The sequence below is a fragment of the Calypte anna genome, chromosome 6 (genome assembly GCF_003957555.1).
Source record: "Calypte anna isolate BGI_N300 chromosome 6, bCalAnn1_v1.p, whole genome shotgun sequence".
In the NCBI taxonomy this organism is placed as follows: Eukaryota; Metazoa; Chordata; class Aves; order Apodiformes; family Trochilidae; genus Calypte; species Calypte anna.
The window spans coordinates 21,181,015-21,199,321 of record NC_044252.1 but is presented as its reverse complement, the minus strand read 5'-3'; the positions used below and the strand labels follow the sequence as shown (position 1 = coordinate 21,199,321).

General features: G+C 57.2%; 3 protein-coding genes across 5 annotated transcripts; 1 reads left to right on the top strand and 2 right to left on the bottom strand.

The window, feature by feature from the left end:
• Positions 1–2,072: 2,072 nt before the first annotated feature.
• RRP12 (ribosomal RNA processing 12 homolog) lies at positions 2,073–12,477 on the bottom strand. 2 transcript variants are annotated; one of them, XM_030453724.1, is made up of 34 exons: positions 12,302–12,477; positions 11,439–11,677; positions 11,260–11,343; positions 10,953–11,029; positions 10,662–10,767; positions 10,375–10,491; positions 10,133–10,271; positions 9,714–9,841; positions 9,357–9,455; positions 9,188–9,279; positions 8,999–9,110; positions 8,753–8,850; positions 8,515–8,629; positions 8,132–8,274; positions 7,883–8,004; positions 7,724–7,788; positions 7,450–7,612; positions 7,196–7,350; positions 6,752–6,819; positions 6,479–6,572; positions 6,136–6,294; positions 5,942–6,022; positions 5,755–5,860; positions 5,540–5,647; positions 5,270–5,427; positions 4,835–4,926; positions 4,565–4,723; positions 4,239–4,414; positions 3,988–4,107; positions 3,824–3,873; positions 3,476–3,554; positions 3,165–3,232; positions 2,667–2,749; positions 2,073–2,465 (listed from the first exon to the last, which is right to left on the bottom strand). In XM_030453724.1, exons 1-34 carry the CDS (start codon positions 12,438–12,440, stop codon positions 2,363–2,365), a joined length of 3,897 nt encoding a protein of 1,298 aa, XP_030309584.1. In that variant the 5' UTR covers positions 12,441–12,477; the 3' UTR covers positions 2,073–2,362. The 2 variants fall into 2 exon arrangements, with proteins under 2 accessions (XP_030309584.1, XP_030309585.1); XM_030453725.1 differs by having other exon boundaries at positions 11,439–11,674.
• Positions 12,478–12,870: 393 nt separating this feature from the next.
• On the top strand, positions 12,871–15,463 carry PGAM1 (phosphoglycerate mutase 1). Its single transcript, XM_008490419.2, has 5 exons — positions 12,871–13,130; positions 13,450–13,724; positions 14,228–14,408; positions 14,498–14,669; positions 15,281–15,463. The coding sequence occupies exons 1-4, from the start codon at positions 12,992–12,994 to the stop codon at positions 14,665–14,667; spliced, it is 765 nt and encodes a 254-aa protein (XP_008488641.1). The 5' UTR covers positions 12,871–12,991; the 3' UTR covers positions 14,668–14,669; positions 15,281–15,463.
• Positions 15,464–15,948: 485 nt separating this feature from the next.
• EXOSC1 (exosome component 1) lies at positions 15,949–18,207 on the bottom strand. Of its 2 annotated transcripts, none has more exons than XM_030453180.1 (8): positions 18,151–18,207; positions 17,784–17,899; positions 17,556–17,630; positions 16,934–17,022; positions 16,675–16,708; positions 16,490–16,540; positions 16,329–16,413; positions 15,949–16,201 (listed from the first exon to the last, which is right to left on the bottom strand). In XM_030453180.1, exons 1-8 carry the CDS (start codon positions 18,179–18,181, stop codon positions 16,095–16,097), a joined length of 588 nt encoding a protein of 195 aa, XP_030309040.1. In that variant the 5' UTR covers positions 18,182–18,207; the 3' UTR covers positions 15,949–16,094. The 2 variants fall into 2 exon arrangements, with proteins under 2 accessions (XP_030309040.1, XP_030309041.1); XM_030453181.1 differs by having other exon boundaries at positions 15,950–16,193.
• Positions 18,208–18,307: the final 100 nt, after the last annotated feature.

Genomic DNA, 18,307 nt, shown 5'->3' with positions numbered 1-18,307 from the left:
CCTTCCTACCCGGCATCCTGGAAGGATCCTGTCCGTTCGTCTGCCTGTGGTCCTGATCCGTGCCAGCCCATATCTGTGTGTTCCTGCCTCCAGTTCCTGACTGCTGCCGACTCCAGGAGTCCAGCCTGGACTTTCCCAGGGCTGCCCTACAGCCTCGGTGGTGACGTGAGAGTTATTGGGGGAAAGGAGGGGGGAGGAATGTGGTATCCATTTTCCTGTATATTTGTATATATTTAGTAATTTTACCTATTTATCATTACTGTTTCATTAAAGTTGTGTAGTTTAGTTTCCAACCCATAAGTCTCTCTCCCTTATTCTCTCTCCTTTCTTTATCAAGGAGAGAGAGATTAATAGAGAGCGTCTGTTATTCGGTTTAATTGCCGGGCCAGTGTTAAACCGTGACAATGACATTTGCAAGAGGCAGGACCTCACATCATCCTGACCCATAGCAGAGCTGTGCTCATCCTCCTGCACCACCCTGGGATGCAGCTCTGCTCCCTGCCAGGGACAGCTGCTGATGTCAGGACAGGATGATGCCTCCTCTCCAAGGGTTTCTACTGCATTACATGATTAATTAGCTGATTAACAAGATGCTGTTGCAGAAGAATGTTCTCTAGACAGCAGCTCAGGCAAATACCATCCTCTGTGCTAATGAAACTGCTGTTCCACACAGGCATGCACTAATTTAAGCAACAACATGCAAATGAAGAACAATACAGTGAGTAATCTGGAGCTTTTAAATGATTTAGCTACAGGCACCGTCTCCAAGAAGAGAAAGCAGATAGACAGGTAACTCTGGTGGGCCTGCAGCCACATCTTACAGGTGTTGGGGGCTCATAAGGTGACTGCTTTCAGTCTCTTCCTGTCCTGCCCTCAGGGGATGGATAGCATCAGGTCAAGGCTGCAGGCAGCAAAGGAAGATGGATGTAGCTCCTGCTGACTGAACATGGCCAGGAGGTGCTGATGGAAGTGGCTGTTCCTTAAGCCAGGCTGTCGACTCCCTTCTGGCAGGATTAGAGCAGCAGAATCTCAACATGGCCCTGGGGCTCACGGGTTCAAATGAGACAAGGCAGGACTAATACCAGTACAAGAGCTTCTCCACCTCCAGGTTTTTAAAAGGATCTTAGAGAAAACTAAAAGGCATATAAGATCTGCAAAACTGGATTTGAAGCCTCCAGAAAGAAGCCTGCAGTTAAGAAGCTCAACAAGCACAGTCCCTTTAGTTTATTAGGAGACTGAGCAGCATTGTAGCTCCAATATGTAAGCAACCATGGTGGGAAATGACAAAAGACTAAGAGCTTTTTAATAAAAAAGAGGAAGGCAAAGCCAGCCATGATGACAAATACTGTTCTTTGCAGTACAAGCTATGGGACCTGTATCCATACCCTCAGCTCCAATCCATTCAGCATGCTTTGGCCAAACATCATCTTTTAGGCTCAGTGCAGAAGCAGCTGGGCAGAAACAGACATTCAGTCCAACATGCAATGGTTGGGCAGCTAAAAAGATTGAGGATTATTTGGGCTGCTCAGGCATAGCTGGCAGGAGGTGATCAGAGGAAAGGAAAGGGCTTTTCTCAGCTCTCATGGGTAAGGAAAAGGGCAAGGTGCAGAGGTTTTCCAGACAATCTGAAGACATCTGAAGACATTTTCAGCTAACTGCTGGGCCCTGCAACCAGGCATGGCTGATACAAAACAAGAGGCAGGACCAAAAACAGTGGCAGCCAAATAGCAGACACTCCCCCGATGGCAGAGATCCCCAGGCTGAAACCCTGTTCATCCAGAAGATGCTGCTAAGAGAGGGTTAGTGTTAGAAGATGGTTGTAGCAAATGACTTTTCACCATCTCTGGCTTCTCTCTTTGGCCAACCAATCACCGAGCTCCACTGCACTGCCAGGAGGACAGGGGACAACCCTCACTGCTCTGTACTACAGAGAGGCTCCTGGCAGCCCCCAGGCAAGGCTGGGGAGAGGGCTCTGACCCCAGGCTGATGCAGAACCCACCACCAGGGCAGTGGGAAGGGCACAGGGGACAAAGTGTGCACAGCCCTTAACGGAAGAGAAGAGGAATCGGGGCTGGGTAGAACAGTGAAAGTTTATCAACAGAGGGACTTCATTACACATTATTTGCTCCCCACACACACATACCCCTGCACCAGGCACCCAACACCTTCCTCCAGGCACAGGAGGACAGGGCTTAGGCCAAACGTCCATGGTATGAAGGGGTGGCTTCCCAGCAAGCCTCAGACAGATGCAGGCCATCTCCTGCAGAGGAATCCTCTCTGCTCCACATGCCAAGACCCTGTCCCCCAGTGCCCAGTGGCCATAGGGTGTTGTCTGTCCTCAGGCAGGTGCACTCAAGGCTCCTCATGGGCGCTGGGCCTTCAGATGGTTCCTGTGGCCAGCCTTGGCCCCACGCTGGGCACCCTTCATCAGGCTCTTGAACTGGCCTTGCATCTTTGCCTGCTTCCTGGAGGGAGGAAGGAGCAGGAATCTGGGTTAGCACAAGCACTGGGCACAGCTCATGCACAGGGATGCTCCAAGCTCTGCATGGAATGGAGCAGAGGCTGGCAATGGGTTCCCCACCCCTCAAAAAACACAAGAAAAAGTAGAAATCAAACCCATGCTTTAGCCCTGTTCCCCACCCTGTGCCTTTCCAGGTGAGTCTCACCTTCTGTTGAGTCTAGCTCTGTTCAGGGGGATGTAGGCATAGGGGTCGAGCTGACCCTTCTTCTTCACGTCACCTTTGCCTTTCTGTGGGAGACAGTGACATGAGAGAGGATGCAGCACCAGGAGAGGTTCACTTCTGGTGTCCTCTTCTGGTGCAATCCTGGCACCTGGTCACCACAACAACTATGTTGTAGCAGGGTGGTAGCTGAATATGTGGCCCTGGCAGCTGATTACCCACCCCAGGCACCTGCTTTGAGCAATGAATAGCAAATGGCCACAGCAAGGGCAGGGCTCCAAGATGAGCTGGAAACATTCGCAGCTAAGGAGTGTTTGGCAGCTCCCTCTGGGAGCAGAAATTTCTCCCTCTAGCCTTAACACTGCTGGCTGAGACCCTCAGTAAACACCCAGTGCATCCTGGTCCTCAGGCAGCAGCAATTCTGCCTCGGAAGAGCCCCAAGCACCTTCCCACACAAACCCTGAGATCCCTCAGGCCACTCACCTTGGATTTGTACTCTGCACCAAAGGCTGGCTTCTTGTCCAGCTGCCGGTGGATCCCAGAGCCTCCAGCTGAAAGAAAAGGAACATTGTTAAAAAGAGGTGTTGGGGCTGCCCCTTTCAATTTTCTATGCTAAAATGCAAGCTGTTCCTGGTTTTGCCTCCAGCTCTTGGGTGTGAGGATAGCAGTGAAGCATGACCATTTCCCATGAGAATAGGAGTTCTGCTCCAGCTGCCCTGGAGCAGACCAAGGAAATGGGTACATGGTTCTGAACCCCTGGGGAGCCCCAGACTGGGCACAAGCAAATGACTTACCTCTATACTGAGAATAGCTCCCAGGCTCAGGTTCTTCATCATCTGGCTCCTCTCTGAACCTATGCTTCCGGCTTTTCTTCTGCAGAAAAAAGCAGCAAGGACCCTCCAGCTGGCTTGTCCAGCTGCCTCTGCCCTCCCTTGGACACCTGACCTCCCATGGGGACCAGAGAGCTTTTAGACCTCCTGTGTATGTTCCCTGCCACAGCCAGCCCACACACCCTTCCAAGCAGCTGGTGCACATCTGGTGTGCCCACTGGCTTTGTGGGCAGAGCTGCCATGGCACAGACAGAAGTTTGGCACAGCCAAGTTTCCCCAGCATCCCCTCAGGACCATGAACCTCATACTCACACTGCGGAGACCCACATCTTGCAGCACATCTGCCATCTCCTCATCTGCTCCTATAGCACAGGACAAGAGGATCAGCGTGGGATGCAGGCACAGGACAGCCCCTGTACTGTGCCAGCCTCCAGAGTGACTACTGGAGCAGGGTGCCCCTGCTCAACTGGCAGTACCTTTGGCTTCATCATCATCCACCTCCTCCTCCTCCTCTTCATGAATGATGAGTCGCCCATCCTCAGACACCTTGAAGCCATGACTCACTCCTCTGGACCGTTTTGGGCCTGGCTTGGTGGCTGCTCACAGAAAAGGGGCTCAGGGCCTGGGGAAGGACCCACTCCCCAGGAGTAGTCATACCCCCTGTGCATCACACCAGATCCCACCCCCTACATCCCACCCCAGCCACATCAGAAGCTCCACTCCTTACCCAGCACCCTCTGGGACACGTTGGGGTCCAGGAAGTTGAGGGGTTCATCCTCTTCCCCTTCCTTCAGCCAGGCCTGGCCTTTCTGCTGTGCTTGTTTCCTCCGCTCCTTGCTCCGCTGCCGTTCTTCCTTTTCCTCTGCTTCATCCTCCTCTGAGTCACCCAGTATCTCCTCCATGCTGGTCAAAAGGCAGAAAGGATGGAAATGGAACAAAACCAGGGCTGCAGACTCCAGCCTGTTGCACAGAGCACAGCAACTCCTGTGCTGAGGATGTCTCTATCTCCAGATCAAATGGGGCTGCTGCTTCTTCATCCCTGTCCACCTTTACCTCTCTCCTCTGGCTTGTGCTGGTGCTGCCTCTTCTTCATCTGTACTTGCAGCTGCCTGCCTCAGGGCACGCTGCTTGCGGCTCCGGGCTTCTGCCTTGCGGATGTTCACCAGCACTTTGTGATACTCAGCTGGCAGCAGCCCCTTCACCAGCTCAAAGCTGGCAAGAGCGGAGAGAGTGTTCAGTACCCACCTCCTCCCACACCACTTCCCAGGGAGCTCTCTCCCTGCCCAGCACGGCTCCAGCCCAAACTAGAAGCCCCTCGCTCACCCAAACTTGCGGATGAACCTAGTGAAAAGGTTTCGCAGCTTCATACGGAAATGGCGTGTCATGTCATCCGAAAGGTTCCCTAAGGCCTCCAGCTGCCAGGACAGAGACCCTTAAGACCAAAGCACCTCTGCTCTGGACATCCAGCTTCTCACCCTTCCCCTGCACACAGCCACCTTGCTCACCCTTCTGCTATTTCACCACACCCACCCCAGCCAGGGCAATGGGGAGGTCTCTCCACTCAGCAGGGTCCATTCCTGGGTGATCTCTGGCAGGTCCATGCCAGCACTCAGGAAGATCTCCTCACTGCGTTCTCAGACACTGAGATCAAGGTTATACCCCTGGCTCCCCACAGAAGGAGGGTGCAGCTGGAGATGTCCAAGGCAGACCTGGCTCTGCCCCACCACTCTCCTCAGGGCATCCTGTGTGGGATCTCACCATTGTCTGCACATGCTTAGCCAGTAGCTTGGTGTCCACCAGCAGCAGTGTGACCTTGAGGAAGCCCAGGGCTGCCTTAACCACGTCTCGTGTGCGGGAGGCCAGCAGCAGACAGATGTTCTGCAGGAGTTGCTCCACCACACTCAGTTCCAGGTGATCTGTAATCACAGTCTCTCAGCCACAGCCAGCCTCCTCACAGCAGCCACATTCACTGGAGGGTGTTGCCCTGTCCCCCTGTGCTGTCCCCATCCCCTCAGCTCTTCTGCTCACCTTTGAACTCGAAAAACAGGCGGGTCAGTGCCAGAACTGTGCAGCTGATCATGGTGACCGAGCCCGTCAGCCCCGCGTAGACCAGGAGCAGAAACCGCTGCATGGCCTCTGCAGAAGGGGAATGATTCAGACCCCTTGCCCTCTACCCAGAAGGACCCCTGGCCTGTTTCAGCATGATGCTGGGCATGGGCCTGAGCAAACAGAACAGAACCCACCTTGGGGCGTGGGCCCGAAGCGCATGAATGCATGTCCCATCTCCACGAGCAACATAAAGGCATTCTTGCGGGCCCCCACTGACACCTCCTTGGTGCAGAGGATGACCTGTAGGTACACGGGCACATCATAATCCTGCTGTCCCCATCGTAAACAACATTAGCTGGTTCCCCTGGGGACCACACTCACCTCTGGGACCAGGGCAGTGATGAAGGCCTCATGCTCTGCGGAGAGCTTCTTCACAATGTGGAAGAGGCACTTCAGCCGGGGCTGGGGAAAGAAACAAGGCAGTGCTGGCACACCCAGAGACACACACCCAGCTGCCCCTGCCCTCTCCCCTCCTGGCAGGGGCCAAGCTCGGCCACCACAGCCCTTGCTCTCACCCTCTTGGCCGGGGATGCTGCACTCTTGAGCGAGTCCAGCAGTGCTGCCTGCAGATCTAGCAGGTGGGAGCGGACGAAGGCCTGGCAGGGTGCGTGGGGAGCAGCACACACCTCCTCCAGCACACGGTATGCCTTCTTTTGCATGCTGCGCTCCTTGCTCTGCAGGGACAGACAACACATCCCCACTGACAGGGCAGCCCCTCACCACTGTGTCTGAAGGGACCCCCACAGCAGCCCAGTAGAGACCTGACCCCCTGCAGCAGCTGCTCAACCTCCCAGAGTGTGGTCCCAGCTGGAAGCAAGCAGAAGGTGCCCTGTCTGTGGAGGCTGGTGGCCAACTCACCTGGAGGGAAGGCTGGATGGTGTGGTACAGGGAGCCCAGGGACTGCTCATCAGCATAGGGTGCCATTGCCACCACCAGGTCCAGGATGGAGAGTCTGCAGCAAAGGCGGACACACAGGTGGGTAACTGCAGCACCACAAACACCGCCTGACCAAGCCGCGAGTCTCATCGGATGCATGAGAGTGGCACATCCCATACGGGACAGTGCAAGTGCTCCAAGTTTCCCATAGGAAACTTGCAGCTCTACCCTTTGGCACCAGCCCCTGGGTGTTACCTGGCAAACTCAGAGCTCTCAGGACTGGTCAGCTTCTCACTGGCTTTCTGCAGGAACCCACACACCATCTGCAAGGCAGGTGCACAGAGCAAGATCAGAACTGACGGAAGGGAGTGCTTTTTCAGGAGTCTGCAATCCACCTGGCAAATGCTTTGCCACAGGACTTTGTGGAGACCAGAAGCACCAGTGGATGCAAGAACAGACAAGCAAATTCCCAAAAGGCTCACGCACAATGCACCAAATATGGCTGCAAGACCGGGAAATCCCAGACTGGTGGTTTGGAAGGGATCCCTCCTAACAAGGACAGGGAAAGGCTGCTCTGTGCTCTAATTCTTCTTGTTCTTTCCAGTCAGACACCCACCACAGCCCCATCAAAGTGGCTCCAGCTGGGAAATGCTGGCCCGAGCCAAACCAGCCTGCCCCTCTGCCCCAGGCTCCCCTCACCTTGGGGTCAGTGATGGTCAGGTAGGCACGGACAGTGTCCAGCACAGAACGGCGCTGAGAGCAGCTGCCTCCATCCTCCTCAGATTGGCTGTACACATTGAACAGGATAGGCAGGAAATTTTTGGCAAAGCGACCTACTTCTGCCCGCTCTGCATCTAGGGAGAGGATGACAGGGAGGTACAGATCAGCATCCTCCCCACTCTGGGTCACCCCAGGGGACAGGGACAAACCAGAAGAGTCTGTCTCCCCCCAACCTGTCTTGCAGCCTTTGTGGATGAGGGTGCGCAGAGCCTGGCACACGGTGGGGCGGAGGTCTGGGTGCTCACTGATGGCCATGCCCAGGGTGCGGGCCAGCCCCTTGAAGGCCCCCAGCACATCCTTGGGGTGGGTACAGAAGCCGGGTAGCAGGGTCCAGATCTGAATGGCAAATGAAGAGGTAGGAAGCCTGCACTCTTCACTCATGTCACTTTACCCCAGCCTGGTACCAGAAATACACCATGGCTTGGGCTCTGGGACACTCCTCAGTACCTGCCACTGCAGCGTGTCGTAGATCTTGGCCTCCATACTCTTCCCAGCTTGGGTAAACTCCAGGGCTGCAGAAGAGAAGGGGGAAATGAGCAGAGCAGCTCCAGCCCAGGGGACAGAAGGGAGGATTGCACATACTGGGACTCCCACTCTTCTCCTCACCTCTGCTTTTCAGGGTGGTTGCCAAAGGCAAGAAGTAGCTGGTGAAGAAGCCAAGCCGCGCGCCCTGCACGTGGTCCCGCAGCACCGGCAGGAGCCAGCTGCGGGGAAAATCCAGCGTCTCCCTGGGGAGGAAAGGCACAGGTCAGGGAAGCCCCTGGGCATGGGCAGAGCCCAAGCACCTCCAGCACAGTCGGGGGACTGAACAGGAATGTAACAGCTGCAAAGTTGCTGCCCTGTGACCATACTCACTCTTTGCCATCGATCTCCAGGGGCATAGCTTCCAGAATCACCTCGGGGCCCATGGTGCTCACAGCAGCCCCCACTGCCTGCTCCACTTCAGAAGTGTAGGGGAAGTGTGGGGAGAGACGCAGGTCACACAGGGACTGGAGGCACTGTGGGGACAGAGCAGCACAGTCACAGACAAGCCATAGAGGCAGGCTGGACACCACTGCCAGCTGCCTTGCAGGTCACCATGTTGAGTCCCAGCACTGCACACACCCTGTCTGTGCACAGGCAAGACAGCAGGCACTGGGACAGCCCCACTCTGCAGCTGGAGGGCAACACAGCTCAGGCAGCAGAGCAGCCACCCACGTGCCTCCATGAGGAGCCTGTGCTCTCTCAGCCTGGCTCACCTTCCTCATGATGGGGTGGCACTGCTTCCCACACGTTCCAAAAAATACCTTCAGCACCTGCAGCACTTCATGCCATGCTGCATGGAAACGATATGTCAGGCCTTCCTCCACTGATCTAGGGGGGAGAGAGATCAAGGTGTCTCCCAGGCCTGACAACCCCCATCATGGACAGGGCAGAGGCTGCCCAGAGCTCAGCTAAGCCCATTGTCATAGCCTCTTCCACACCACCCCTCCTCACCTGAACATCTTGCACAGGTAGGAGGCAGGGGCTGGGGCAGATGCAGAGACAGTGCTCAAGTCCTCCATGTGGGGTACGATGCATTCACTCAGGAGGGTCTGCAAGGGAAAATAGTAGTGAATCACCAATTCCCCAGCAGGAACAGAGAGGCACACTACTCTCCAGCAAGGTCCAAACCCTTGGTTAGAGTCCTCCATGAGGCCCACGGACAGACAGCTAGGGAGAGTCCCCTGCCATGTGTGGTACCTCCAGAGTCTGAGCTGCTGCTGTCACCACCTGGGAGTGTGGGGAGAGGAAGCAGTTCATGGCAGCAGAGAAGAGCCGGGGCAGGTGAGCCCAGCACAGGTCCTTCTGCAGCCTGGAGAAGAAAAACCAGGTAGGTGAGAGACACAGCAGCTGCCTCTCCCTCTGCCCAGCCACAATCCCAGCCTGTACCTGCCCAGGTTGACATGTGCCCTCTCCATGGTGGACAGCCAGGTCTGCAGCAGCTGCAGGTCACTTGTGCTGGGTACGTAGTCATAGAGGGCCTGGGGAAACAGAGAGGTGGGTGAGTGCAGTGGCACTGCCAGTCCTGTCCCTCCCCACACTGGCAACCCAAACTTACAGAGATGATCTGGGCATTGAGCTCGGCTGGCAGGCAGGTCACGCCGGCCTGGGCACTGAAGAGGCTGTGGAAAGCTTGCATGGCACATGCTGTCACCAACTGCAATGAATATGGTATCAGAAGGAGGGGACTCTGCCTTGCACCCACTGTCCCACTACCCCAGAGCAGGTTCCACGCTAGAAAGCCCAGCACTGCTATGACTATGCCCCATTTTGAGCCTCCCTCTTCCACAGGAGGCAAGCCAGCAAGCACCAACTGTCCCAGGCCACATAAGCATCCTGCGTTTCCAGGTTCCCTGCTGGCAGCCAAGGGGGAAAGGGAGTGCCCTCACCATCTCTGGGGTGTGAGGACACTTACCACGTGGCTAAGGGTCATGACTCGGAGCAAGGTCTCACAGCAGGTCTTCACTATGGCTGCAGGGAAGCAGGGCAACAAGTCCCGCAGCAGGGCAAGGATATGCAGGGTGGTAGTTGCCTCCTTGGTGCCTGTAGGAACAGAGAAATGTCTGAGCCCATGGCACCTCATGGCAAAGTCCTACCTGAAGGAAAGCCCTCAGGACAGTGCTGGGGCTGACCCACCTCCATGACTGCTGGGAAAAACAGCAACAGACGTGGCTGCAGACCTTCCAAAATACCTTAGATGTCCCAGAGGTGTCTCAGACCCTCCTGAGCAATCCAGGGTGCTGCACCCTGGCCTCTTCCCTTCAAGTCCTTATTTTGCTATGGCCACAGTCCCCCCCCATTCAACTGCAGACCCCTTGCTCCACTGTCACTCACCTCCAGCTTTTTCGATCTCCTGCACACAGAACTTGGCAGTGGAGGGTGCTGCAGGGTGATGCTCAGGGGCTGCATCTCCAAACATGAACTCGCTGCCCCTCAGGATAGAGCACACACCGTACTGGGCCGCTTTCCGCACCTGGGGGAAGGAAAGCCAAGGTAGGTAGAAGCCATGGACACAGCCAGCCATAAAACAAGCCACAAGGGCAGCATCATCCCTCACGAAGGCCCTGGCTGTTCACCTTGGGCTTGGTATGAATACAGAAGCTCAGCAAGCCGTGATAGACCTGGAGGGTGACAGGGTAGCTCCAGGCTGTCAAGTCCTGCTTCCGCAGCAGAGTTGCCAGACAAGAGAGGATCTATGATAAAAGAGCAACAGGGGTGTTAGCATCACCTCACAGAGACATCTCTTCACTGCAACAGCTTCAGGCAGAGCACCCTGCACCACCCTACAGCAGCAGCCTCAGTCCCAGCTCTCAGCAGATCCACAAGCAGAGCTGGAACAGCTGGTTGCCTCTTGGCTACTCACCCATCGCAGAGCAGAAGTGGAGCTGCTGCAGGCCTGTGAGGACACAATTCCCATGAAGGCTTTTGAGGCATCTGAGAATTTTTTTATAAGCACTGGGCTTGGTACTCTGCCAGGAGAAAGTTACAGCATGTTAGTGAGGTGAGAAGGCAGACAGCGACAGTCATGCAGGGAACAGCATTCCCAGTCTGGCCTGGCTGTGTCCTTTTCTCAGCCTGGGGAGCAGGGACAGCACCAGCTCCTCTTCTATGACAGAGCCAGGAAACTCTCCCCATTCCTTTAACAGCCACTCACCTCTTTAGCACAAGGTTAAGCAGGTAGGCGACTGCAGACAGGGACTCAGGAGACTCAACTGCCTCTAAGGTGGTCATCTGGGAAGAGAGGATGGGTGAGTGAGGGGCAGTTTCACCCCAGGCCAGCCCTTTCCCAAACCTAGTCCTTGCAGATGGGGGCAGAGAAACCAGGAGCAGCCCAGCAGCATGTCTGCTCAAGGACACTCAGGGCCTCAGCACCTTCCTCCACCATCCCTCCCTCCTGAGAGCCCACCTACACTGCCAACAGCAGTTCTTCACACACATACTCCCCATGGAAAGTCACTCACCAGTGCAGCAAAGTACTCAGTCTCACTCTCCTTTCCCCCCTGAGAGCGGATCACCTCAGTCACGGCCGCCAGCACAGCACAGATCTACAAGGAGCAAGCAGCCTAGGTCAGTGTCCTCAGCCAGAGATCTGGGGAACCACCAGCACTGGACCCTCTGTGATGCTCCTGCCTGCTCATACCTCTTTGTGAGCAGCAGAGTTGGACTCCCAGAAGCGCTGCACCTTGCTGAAAGTGACGTTGGTGCAGTCGCTCAACCCGCTCAGGAAGGTGCCAGAGGATTTTTCCGTGGCTGCCTCCAGCGCATCATCCTCCTCCATAAGGAGCTGAGTGCTGTCGCTTCTCCGCTCCAAACGCAGGGATCCTGACTGCAGCTCATTGTGCAGCTTCACCGCATCCACCGTCAAGTTACTTTTCTCTGCTGGGGTGAAGAGAAATGCCCAGAACCGTGAAATAACATTGCTCTGCCATTCATCCCAAAACACCCCAAACCCCCTCACAGGCAGACTAACTTGACTGGAGCTCATCTCCAGCATGGGAGATATGGACGCCGCTTCCCCCCAGTGGGAGAAAGCACAGTGACAACTGGAGAGAGATCACCTGTCCGCTGAAAAGAAACCAGAATACAGCTCAACCACCTGCTCTTATGGAGTAGAGCATTGCAACCTCATCAGCACATCCTGGTGTACCGAGAATTTAACGTTGAGGTGCTCCCTAGGCTTTGCCCTATTCATTTTCTTCCATCTGCACCCCTGGCACTGTGGGCTTTTGGAAGCCGAATGGTTCCAGCCACAAGCCGGGGACAGCACGTACCCCGGTGGCTCCGGGCACGGCCCCGGCATGCACGGCTCCGTGCCCCGTGTCACTGTGAGGGTAACGAGGACACACTCGCCATGTCCCGGACTGGCTTTTCCTCCCCGATTTGCTGCCGCCGCCTGCCCCCACAGCACGGGGACCAGAGAGACTGCTGCCCTGGGACCCAACCGGGAAGGGCCGGTACAGGCCGCTCCGAGGCTGATGTCCCCCAGCCTGTCCCTGCGCTCACCCGCGGGCCGGCTGAAGAAGCGGCTGCGGGCGTCCAGGCGGTGCTGACGGGTCTCGGGGTTGCAGTCGCTGCTGTGGCCCTTCCGCCACCGCTTCAGCTTGCCGGCGGCGCCCGATCGCAGCCGCCCGCTCCGCGCCATGGCGTAGCCGGCTCCACGTGCCACCGCGCCACGCCCCCCTCCCTTTCCGCTTCCGGCGCCCGCCGCCATGTTGGGTGAGGGCAGCGCTACCCTCGGTGCTGGCCGCCTCCTAGGGGCGGTGGGGAGCGGTGTCCGGAGGCGCAGTGAGGACACCCCAGGTTGGGGCTTGGATAGGAGAGCCAAGGGGCCATGGAGTAGCGGCGGGCAAGAAAGTCTGTGCGACAGGACACCGCTTGCACTCGGTCGTTTCCCGGGCTCCGTTGGGATCCCAGGACGGGTTTCTGCGCGTGTACTACGGCGCCATGACGTCACACCCTGAAGGTCGCGCCGCCCTTCCCGGCCGCGCCATGTGCTACGTGCGCCTCCGGCCGGCTGCCGGTTTGCGCATGCGCGGGAGCTCTCTCCACCGGGAGGGGCGGGGCCGGGCCGGTAGCGTCAGTCGCGCGTGGCAGCAGCAGTAGCGGCGCTAAGGCGGAGAGAGCGCGCGCCCGTGTAACGGCCTCCCATCAGGTTCCGCTCTGCTCTGCTCCGCTCTGCTCCGCTCCTCTGCCATGGCCGCGTATCGCCTCGTCCTTATCCGCCATGGCGAGAGCGCCTGGAACCTGGAGAACCGCTTCAGCGGTTGGTACGATGCTGATCTGAGCCCCGCCGGACAGCAAGAGGCGCGGCGCGGCGGCCAGGCCCTCCGAGGTATCGGGGAAAGGAGGAGCGGGAGAGGGTGATAGGCCGCGGGGTAGGGGGGGTGTGTGGGGGGTGACCTAGTACGGCCGCCTCAGGCGTAATGGGGATGGTTTGGTGGCCCTCTGGTACCGAGGGGAGAGCCTCGGGTTCTCCGATACCGGAGAGCTCCACTGTCCTCCGATACTAGTTTTCTCCTCGCCGCCGGCGGCGGGGAGGCGACCGGTACCAGTGCGGTGGGGCCGTTGCCCTTGGCCTTTCACTGGTTGCGTAAGGCCCGACACACTCACCTGCCCGGTGACACCGGTCCCCTTTTCCCGGTCTTTTCCAGATGCCGGCTTCGAGTTCGACATTTGCTTCACCTCGGTGCAGAAACGGGCCATCCGTACCCTCTGGACCGTCTTGGATGCCATTGATCAGATGTGGTTACCTGTTATCCGGACCTGGCGTCTGAATGAGAGGCATTACGGGGGTCTTACCGGTTTGAACAAAGCCGAGACAGCGGCAAAACACGGTGAGGAGCAGGTGAAGATCTGGAGGCGCTCGTTCGACATCCCCCCACCTCCTATGCAGCCCGATCACCCTTTTTACAGCTCCATCAGCAAGGTAAGACCTATTGCTCTCTGTCTGCCTTGCTGCGAGGCTCCTAGAAGCCACCTTAGATTTATCTTTGCACTGTGGTGTGGCTTCCCCTACGGGGTCTCCCTGTTGCAGCAGACAAGTGTGTGGGTTGTGCATGGGCCAAATTTGTCCTTCCCTCTCCCTGGGGAGTTGAACCTCCGGGCATTGGTCAGATAGATGGAAAGCAGAGGGGATAATATGTCTGTTAATCATTAGTCCTATGAGCCATGCATAGATGTTTGCTGTTTCTTCACCCAGAGCAAGCAATGTGGGGTTTTACCCAGAAGGGGTTCACAGCTGTCACCATAGCTGAGCACAACCTCAAAGCTGTTTCATTGCTTTTAAGTCTAGCTTTGCCTCCATGTATCTCATCCCCAGGCACAGAATTTGGGGGGGGTGGGGGGGAGAAGAGGGGGGACAGTTCAAGGCCCTGCTTCTTCTTTTCTACACTGCATTTGGCTGATGTGTGAGTGTGGCTGTTTCCCCAGGACCGTCGTTATGCTGACCTGACAGAGGACCAGTTGCCAACATGCGAGAGCCTGAAGGACACGATCGCCCGGGCTCTGCCTTTCTGGAATGAGGAGATTGTCCCACAGATCAAAGAAGGCAAACGAGTCCTTATTGCTGCCCACGGCAATAGCCTGCGTGGGATTGTCAAGCACCTGGAAGGTACGTCAGCCCTTTGTGGGGATCTCCCCACTGCCCCAACTGGCACCATGTGAGTGGGGCCCCAACTGATGGCATCTCTGTGTCCTCAGGCATGTCAGAAGCAGCCATTATGGAGCTGAACCTGCCCACCGGCATCCCTATTGTCTATGAGCTGGACAAGAACCTGAAGCCTGTCAAACCCATGCAGTTCCTGGGGGATGAGGAGACAGTGCGCAAGGCCATGGAGGCCGTTGCTGCTCAGGGCAAGGTCAAGAAGTGAGGGTGGGTAACAGGCTAGCATGTAGTAGAGCCCCCCCCCCACTGTCCCCCACCCCTCTGTTGCACACCTCCCACAGCTGTAGTAACTTGGTAGCTGCACTGCCGAAGCAGCTCCCCAGGATTAGGCTCCAGGGATCAGGTTCCCCTCTGCAGACAGCTTGGGTGCTGGGGGCTGTGTGCACAGCCTGGTGTGAAGGGAAGCCCTGGCAGCACCCATGCACCTCTCCGTGCTGAGATCCCAGCCCTTGGGCCCCATCTGCAGGGGGATGTGTGGAGCGATCCCTTGCTCTGCGAGGCTCCTCTGCTTTGCTTCCAGCAGGTCTTGTCACCTGGTTACGGTTATTTTGTTGCTTGATTTAGTCATCTCAGGAGCAGTGGGGCGAGTGCAGTGCAGTGACCAAAGTGGGTGACCTGTTCCCACAGGGGTGCAAAGCATAAGGACCTGGGATGTGTAGATGCTGAAAGGGCTGTATTTTGGTTGTACCCAAGGGTAGTAATTGCACCTCTTGACCTCACTCTGCCAACCCCTGCTTTAACTTATTGCCTTTGGAGAAATGGGAGGGAGGGAGTGAGCCTATCACCCTGAGGTCCATGTCCACCATATCTTTCCCCAGCTGAAGCCCATCCCAGTCCTGCTGCTGAAGCAGACGCTACTGTGCCCCCTCCCAAGTTGTCCTGTCTCTGCAGCCTCCCCCCCTGCCAGCATTGCGAGCCTGGGCTTGCACAGGGTCCGTTTCACTGTCTGACCATAGCAGCTGTGTCTTGTTCCAGTTCAATAAAGAAGTTACACGCAATAGCAAGGTGTGGGTGCTCTCCTGCATGCCTCACCCGGCATCTCCTGCAGGCTCCTATCGCGTGTCTGTGAGGCAGTAGCAGCTGCTGGGCACATGGAAGGTGTTCCGGGCTTGAGGAGAAAAGCACAGCTCTGCAATCTGGGGAGAGGGTGACGCCCTGCCACTCGTGGTTTTAAGGCACGCCCTTGCTCCCAGAGGCAGGCAGGGCAGGTGTGGCCAGGCGGGATTGGGGTGCTCCAGGATTAAGCTGCAGCCTGTACCAGTTATCAACGGGACAGGGACAGAAGCTGCCCTGTATGCTTGAAACTGACCTATTGAGGGAAGAGGCTGGAGACAGCACAGCCCAGCCACACACCAGAGCTCTGCTTTGGCAGAACTGGGTTGCTCCCCTCCCCAGCTGCTGTGCTGGGGAAGCTTGCCCCACAACAGGCTGCAGCAGCACCAGCCACCCCAATGGGCTGTAACTGAGCAGAGCACAGATCTCTCAAAAAATATTTATTATTCAGAAATAGAAAATTCATCCTGCAAGCAAGGGCCTGTCTGGCTGTTCAGATTAGGGCAGTTGTGGAGGAGGCTGGAGTCCATGGGAGGCTCTAGCACCACAGCCCCTTGTCCTCGCCTCACAGGGTCCCTGCTAGGTCTGCAGGAACTGCGGCTGCACACGGGCCACCTTACGGAAGTCCTTGGTGTGGGTCTGTGGGCACTGCATCTCACACCAGCTGATGGGCACCATCTGGACCCCTAGGGACACCACGCATCAGGCATTCCCCTTCCCAAAACTGAATTTCTCAGTGGAAAAGGAAAAGGAACAGCCACCTCTCCAACATGGATGAGGCGGGCTTGCCTGAGATGGGGCCCTGCAGCCTACCTGCCTCGCTGCGTGCCACCACCACACCCAGCTCATTCTCCGCTGTGCTCAGCAGGTAGTTGGACTGTGCATCTCCCAGCGAGATCTGGTCAGAGGGAGGTTAAGGGAAAGATCTACCTGAGGACACTAGGCAAACACAGTCTTCAGCAGGAAAAGGATACAACTTTGGCCAGAACTATGTCACCAGGGCGGAAACTCTTGTATACTTCCACCTGCACATGAGAGAGCCACCAAAACCACATAGCATGTTGGGGTGCTCATAAGCAGCAAGACGAGAGCTCCCCCCCAGCAGAAAAAGGAGTGGAGACAGCTGTGGTGTAGCAGTCACTAGCAGAGCCTCACTGACCTTATCTTTCTCTGTGGCTCGAATATCTTCTCTCCTGAAAAAGACAAGGAATCTTGTCTTGGCATCAGCAAGCAAAGGCAACTCTCTGGCCTTGGACGGAGCTGCCCCGGCCTCCCTGGGTGCTGGCCAGGACATGCTGGATGCCTGCCCAGTGCTCCTGGCAGAGCAGCTGGCTGCACAGCTCAGAAAAGCCTTCCTTCCCCACTGAGGATGGGGCAATTGGCACCCCATCCCACAGGAAGCCCAGTTCAATCCCTACCGTATGGTGCCCCGGAAGGTGGACTTCAGCGGTGTGGAGCCGACATACAGGATGTGCACCTTGGCAAAGCGGGAGTTGATGCTGCAAACCTGCCCAGAGGAAAAGGGGAGTAAGGCAGGGAAAGGGCAGGGAAAGACAAGGCTTTCCTGTCTCACTTGGCATTCCCCTCCCTGGGACCAAAAAGAGTGGGACAGCCAGCAGCGAGCCAGACAAGCAAGATGATCCTTGTGCAACTCAAGACTCAGGAATAAGTCTGAGACCTGCTGTGAACCTGGTCTCTCGTCTCTCTCCCACCATCAGGATCATAAGAAAATAAATGCACGCTCCACCTACCCTTTCTCCAAGCTGTCCTAGGCACTGCCCTCCACACAGTGGCTCCAGAAAGAGCTCTGGAAGCGAGAGGAAGGAAAAAATTCCCTCCAGCCTCGGGGAAGCTGATCCCTATGCCAATATCCACATGACAATATCTGGCTTCTATGTGAACAAAGGATTGCTGGGAAGCCACTAAGCTGCCTCTCCTCTGCTGGGAGCTTTGTGGAGGGCACTAATGAGCCCAGGGTCTCCTGAGCCCACCCTGTGGACATGCAGGAGGAAACCTCATCCCAATGGAAGGAAACCCTACCTTGCATGTCACCACGGCTCCCACGTCGGGCAGGAGCTGGGACTCGGCGTCTCTTACCACTGACACAACAGGCAGCTGTGGAGAAGCAGACAGGAGGGTTGGTTTGGGGCACGGCCAGGGCGGAGGGTCAGGCTCGCAGCAGGCACCGACCGGCCCTTCCAATCGGGAAGGGGCTGCGCAGCTCGGTAGTCGGTGCGGGGAAGGGCAGGATCCCGCGGCCGTGCTCACTCCGCTGTCCTCGCTCCTCTTCTCCAAGCAGCCCGCCAGCGAGGAGAAGATGAAGCCGTGCCGGGTGTAGGTCCCGCTGCCTGCCGTGGCTTCCTCCGCGCTGCACAGCCGCTCGCCTGCGGGACAGGGGCTCAGGGTCTGGCACCCTTCCTCCCGCTCCTCCTCCGGGGTTCCCATCCCCGCACCACTCCTGGATCCGGCCCGAGTGCGGCGGGACAGCCCTTCCTGTGTCAGTCCTCCCCTGCAGCCTCCGCCCGCAGGCATCGGCCCCAGGCCGCTACTTACCCGGGCAACCCCAGCTCCAGGAGACCCCACGCCTGCCCCGGGCACCCCACCACCATCATCTCCTACCCGGGCCCGCACTCACCGGGTACGCAGTACCGTGCGGGAGGCGCCATGTTCGCTGACGGCAGTACGACCGCAGAAAGCCTCCATCCTATTGGTCCTGGGCGGCAATGCCGCGATGTGAACCGCGCGGCTATTGGTTCTCCAGGATCACCCGGGCGCGCTGCCTGCTGGGAGTT